Raw genomic sequence first — 6,034 nt, 5'->3', positions numbered from 1 at the left:
CTGAACCCAAGGAGGACACTGGACTGAAGTTATTTCATGCCTACAAGCAGTAATTTAAGAAACACATGAGCAAAGCTGAAGCAAAGAATCACCCAGCTATTTTTCTTTTAGCTGTTAAACCTACTGGCTATAACACCCAGCCACACCCTCCACAGAAAGAAAAACCACACGCTGCTGCCTAAAACTGAATACATAAGAAACCAGGAAGGTCTTTGAGAACCCCTGCGGTGTTTCCCTGCCTTTGTATGGGGCACTCATACAGAGCAATTGAACCTTCTTTTTCTGAGGTGTCAAGATCAGCTAATCCTGTATTTTCCAAACCAGCATACTGTCTGCTGTTGAATGGGGTCAGGAGCTTTAATCTTTACTGACAACTGTTTCCCCCCTCCCCCCTTTTTTTTTTTTTTTTCTAGGAGGACAACTGTTAGTTTTGTGGCATACTGCTGCTCCACCCAGTGTCTACAGACTTTTGACCTACTGAGTTGATAAACATTTAAAACTACTCAGGAGTGCTGCCAGTTTAAAGCTGCATTAGACGTCGTATCCCATTGGTACTGGAATACTGTATGTGTGCGCGTGTGCCAAAGCAGCAGAAGTGCCCAGTCGGGAACACTAAGAGGCACTTAAATCCTGCCCTATCAAATTTGGATGAACTGCACAAACTTTTCAGAAGTGTAAATACCAAGCCTTTAGAAGTATTAACTTCTCTCTCCTCCAAGACGGCATACAAACCAAACAAATTCACAATCTCTGACTTTTGGGTTTTCCAGTATTTTTCAGATGTGGCTGTCTTCATGTTGACCCACTGCATTATTCAACGCAGTTTTCGTTCCTCTAACGGGGGGGGGGGGGAAAAAAAAGATTCAGTTACGACAAAAGAGTTTTCACTTATTCCCCTCATCCTCTTCACCCCTACAGCTGGATTCAGGTGTATAGATCTAAGCCTCCAGAAACCTTTGATGGATCCCAGTGACTTTTCCATAGAATTTAGCTTTATTTTCTCTCTCTCATCTTAATATTTTCCCCAGCAGAGTTATCACACTTGTTTACCAAGTCTTTGACACTTAACTGTGGTATTTAAACCCACGTATTAAAAGTAGATCTTTCTTTCTGGTATCATTAGAGCCACACTGATTTAATGGGAGTAATTAGAATATGTCTGGAGACTAAAGATCCTGTTTCAGTAAAGAAGGATGGTACTGATGCCTGCGCTAAGTGGTCTTGCTCCAGCACGTTTGAGGGTGTGTTTTCTTTATTTTCATTGCTCAAGTTTTTTATTTTTAAAGACACTTCCTCTTTTGCTTCTTTGAGTTCTTCAGGAAGAAGATGACTTTTTAAGAATCAATTTCATTTGAAAAAAACCTAGTAATACGATAGTAAATATTTATTATATTTTTACAGTTGCAGACTGTAGATCTGCAAAGAGTTGGTCTTCATCTTTTTCTAGATTCAGCATTTGGCTGATTTGTGAAAGTGTGTCAGTGGAGTGCGTTAACCTTGAAGAAGGCTGGAAATCTGGGGGGAAATATGTGTATCTCCATGCATAGGTATACATGCATACATGGATATCTTCACAGAAGGGCTGTAACATTTGTTTTTGTATATTAATGGAAGTTTTAGCACAAATTGCCACTCACTATCATATTTGTGGGAATCCTTTTTTGTTAGATCTTGTTCACTTTAAATAAAGGACAAAGGGTGGACAAAAGGCCCAAAATGCCTGCATGACTTCATTTTAATTTTACACTGAAACAGTTTAAATAAAATTAGCCCCTCTTGACTTGTTTTGGAATATATGTTTTTTTTAATAGAATGTGTTCTTTTTTTTTTTTACTTTCTATTTCCTAGGTATAAACTACTTGTTGATTTAGCACAGTGTGCTACTCTGTGCAGTAGGTAGTTACAAGCCGAAATAGATATGAATGAAACAGTTTGTTATAAAAATGGCAAGATAAAGAGACTTATTTGGTAGTGTATTAGCATATGTTGTGGTGAGGTGTGCATACTTTGAAGGGAGGAGGCATTAAAATGTTTTCCTTTTGCCAAAGAAACATTTGTTCCCGCTGCAGGATTCCTGGCATCTCTTCAATAAATAGAGTATCTTAAGAGCTTAAAAGAGTACCAAAAAGGCAGTTTTTGAGGGTGGAATTTTTAGGTTGTGCATGTTACTTGTAAAAGCTTTGCTGGTTTTATTGAGTTGGTTTTAGAGAGTTGAATTAGCATTAAGAAATGTAGAACTTAATCCTTCAGGAATGCAAGTATCATCTACTGTTTAAGAATTGTGAAACTTTCTAAAATAAATCCCATTTATTAAATCTGCTTTGCAGTAGGGGAAAGAGCCATGTCCAAGCAGACTTTGTACTATTGGATTTCAGACTGTCATTTCACTAATTCGTTTCAATGTTGGTATCCCCAACAGGCCTTCCCACCCAGCAGGGTTTACCGCTGAAGCAGCAAAATGAATCTTCAGCTTTTTTCTTTTCCTTCAGTACTACGCAGTTGAGATGTAAACTGCCCGTGTACAATCATGCCTGTGTCAGAAATGTGCAAGTGTAGTACAGAATCCATTTTTTTAAATGGGTAAGAGAACTATGGTAGGGTTAGAGATACCAATTTTTGATACAATACCCTGATCAGGAATTTTCAGTATTTTTACTGTGGCTTTCGCTCTTTTTGAAGGAGATGTTTTACTGGAAGTTTATTTGTCCTCTTTTTATAGCAACTTACAGACTTTAAAACACAGTTTATTTCTGAATTCAGTATGTAAATGTTATTTTGGAGTTATATCTTTTGATCAGCTAAAAGGCATTGGCATTTGTTTTATTAGGAGTCAGATAGTAAGAGTGGAGCTTGATTATTTTTTTTTTAATTATTTTTTATTTTCTTCTTCCCATAATCTAATTATTTTTTATTGAGTTTATATCAGGCTCTTTATTGTCTACAAGTGCAGTTCAGAAGAAATTTAGTCCGTTCTATAAGCAGGATGAATCTTAACTAACGCTTTAATAGATGATATTTCAAGAATGGAATGTTCAATGAATAAATGACTTAAACACGCAATTGAAACTGAAATGTCATACCCTATTTTTATAAAACAAGAAAGAGGGAAGCCAATATATAGACTGAAAATGCAGCTTAAATTCATGTTTCTCTGATGTTTTTTGATACGAACAGTGTTTGTATTCAGCTGTATCTTTGGGTGATATTGTTCTAGATTAAAATAACTCCATTCTCACTTGTCCAAATTTTTCTAAAGTTGTTCTACTGTAAGAGTATTTCATAACCAGCTAACAGGAAAGCCAGCTATGCAAGTTGCAGAGGGGAGAGGGAGTTGTTGCTGACTGAACTGTGCATCACTTGTTTTTCAATACAAGGTGTCACAATACTTGGACTGCTCTTTAATGTGTTCATTTCTAGGTAACTTTTGCTTGCTCTTGTTTGTCAGGTTAGTGCACATTGAGATAAATTTTTCCTTGTACTGCAAAAAAATCTGTTTCCAGCAGTTGGAAAAAAAAATGACCATTTTTAAAGTTTTTTTTGTTTTGTCATAAAAGTAGATCTTAACTCTTCACTTAGGGTGGAGGCAGGAGAAATTTCTGGGGTTTTTTTCTAGGCATTATAAAGAGAAAGTTGCAGGAGAGAAATGAGAGAAAATAAGTCTTTAACCCATTGATATTGCTATAAATTTTTTTTTCTGAGTAAAGAAAATGTGATTAGGGAGCCCAGGCATAATTTTTGTTTAGGTTGTGATAACAGGCACGATGTTAATAAAATTGGGACCCTACTGCTTATAGAGATACGGGGGGCTTGTTCTACCACAAAGAAAATGGAGGGATCTCTGGTTTTGTTGAAAAATACTTCTTGTGCGGTTTTACCGTGGACACTGGACGCTGTTGCATTTGGAGCACTGTTCTTGGGAACCTTCCCATTATTCCTCCGGAGGATCAGAAATACAAATGTCCTTTCCATTGCGAAGAACAAGGTCTAACACCAAGAAGTGCGTATTTTTTCTGTTTTGGCCTGTTTCTTTTGGGGTCTTACTGAAGTTCATTACAAACCTTCTATTTACTTCTTTGCGGTGAGGTTAAGATCTTACCCTAAGCAGAGTGGAGCTGCTTATTGCCAAGTTGGCTTCAATTCTTATATATTGAATTCTATTGAATCCCTTTGTCTGGCATGAAAGGAGGATGAGACTGTTGTAACACCCGTGTCAGGTTTTACTGACATCAGAGCCAAGTTGAAGACTGGAGAGTGACAAACCCTTCACTAGAGAGGACTTTTTTTTGTGGATTTTTTTTTTTTTTTGAAGGCCACTGCGTCCCCATCAGAGTACCACTGATAACAGAAGAACTTTTGCCTTGGTGTCAGTGAAGGATGGATCAAGTTTTAATTTATGAGAAAGAATGTGTTTTACCATCTTTGTATTTCTTGCAAAAACTGGGACAATGTCACTGGAGTCCATGCCTGCTGCGAGGCAGCCGATCTGCAGCTGAACTTAAGTAATTCCAAGACTTAACCATCTTTGCCTCTTACCTTCCTCTTAATACTACTCACATTGTTGCAAAATGTTATAGTTAACTTGTGATGATGGAAGAGGCTGAGTAAATTGAATCTAGAGTTTTTATTACTTTTTGTATTACGGACCTATTTTGTAAGAGACCAAAGGTCTGGTGGAAAGAAACGGCAAGGTTCATGTGAAGTCTTCATTGCTTTTGCTTTTATGTGCCCTCCTTTGGATTACAACTTGAACTTGGATGGCAACCGAGTTTGTTCTGTGTCTGTTGAAAGCATATGTGTATTGCTTTTTTGCTCTGTATTAACCAAGTGTCACTTACTGTGAAGGTGAGCTTGCTAGATGTTTTATTTAAAGTCAGTGGTGCAATTTATTGTATGTGCTTGTTAATAAACTATATTTTTGGATAGAATTACAGTCCATTAAAGTTAACTAAATTCTTGCTCCTGGGGCTATTAAGCTATGTTAGGATGTAACGTTTAATTTACATCTCGGTTCGTTTGCATAGTAATTAGCTAATAAGTCTCTTGTCCCAAGGCTGAAGAGGTGGGGTGAAGACACTTCTTAAAACACTACCAAGCCCAAAACGCCACTTCAATTCACTTACTTCAGCCAATGTTGTTCACCAGCTCTCGATTAACAGGAACAAAACCCATATGGTAACATTGCTTTAGACCTTTCTATGGATTGATCTAAAGAAAAATAACTTTCCATAGGACTCTACTAAGTGCCACTCTGATAGTCCATAGATGTGGCTGTGGTTCATGTATTATTTACTAAGCAGCGTTCAGCAGCTTTTTCCCCCTCATCTAACAGATATCATAGAAACAAGGTTGCCAAAAATAAGTAGAAATTACGCAGCTGTTTTTCCAATTATTTCACTCCTTGCTGTGCAGCATTTTGCTTCAGTCAAAGCTGCTCCTCTGTATCTGTTCTGATGAGCTCTTTGAGCTGGATGCTGTCTGAATTACTGTACGTGTATTGGTGAACGCTAGCACATCCATTCTTAAACGAGACCTTCCTTGGTCAAGGTGACCCTGAACATCAGTTATCATGGATGCTTTGAAGGGTTTAGGTACCGTTCAGACTTCCCTGATGCTTGTTTGCTATAGTAAGTTTACAGTGAGTTGCCTTTTTAGTATTTTACAAATGACAACATAAATTTTCCTACCCTTGCAATGCAGGTAACCTCCGTTTGCCAGGCAGCAGGAGGAGGGTGCAGGTCCCTTAAGTGAGACGGAGGGGGGGGAGAACAACCCTTAACTTATAACTTTTACCAGCCACTGCTGTGTCCCTTATGAATTAGAAAGAAACAAATGGGAGCGCTTAACATCCTTTTCCTTTGCAATTAAAAGTACTTGGCATAAATGCAAGCTAAGTGGAAACTTCAGTGGCTGAATAATGCTATTGTATGCAGGAAATGAGAGGAGCTGAGATCTCGCTTGGAAAGGCGCTGGATGTTTTGTGGCTGCTAAGCCAAGATTTAGGGCTGTTCTATGTGGTGACATTTTGGGAACTTGG

The 6,034-nt window shown here is 38.0% G+C and overlaps 1 protein-coding gene across 1 annotated transcript in view; it reads left to right on the top strand.

The window, feature by feature from the left end:
• LRRC28 (leucine rich repeat containing 28) overlaps nt 1–844 on the top strand; it is a 49,836-nt gene extending 48,992 nt beyond the window's left edge. The window contains 1 exon segment of the mRNA XM_009635055.2: nt 414–844. Within this exon segment, the coding sequence (XP_009633350.2) occupies nt 414–486 (73 nt within the window). The 3' untranslated portion in view covers nt 487–844.
• Nucleotides 845–6,034: the final 5,190 nt, after the last annotated feature.

This window comes from Egretta garzetta, unplaced genomic scaffold, assembly GCF_000687185.1.
Source record: "Egretta garzetta isolate BGI_Z169 unplaced genomic scaffold, ASM68718v1 scaffold322, whole genome shotgun sequence".
NCBI classification, from domain to species: Eukaryota; Metazoa; Chordata; class Aves; order Pelecaniformes; family Ardeidae; genus Egretta; species Egretta garzetta.
Note: the sequence above shows the minus strand (reverse complement) of the source record. Positions and strands in the feature narration are given on the sequence as shown.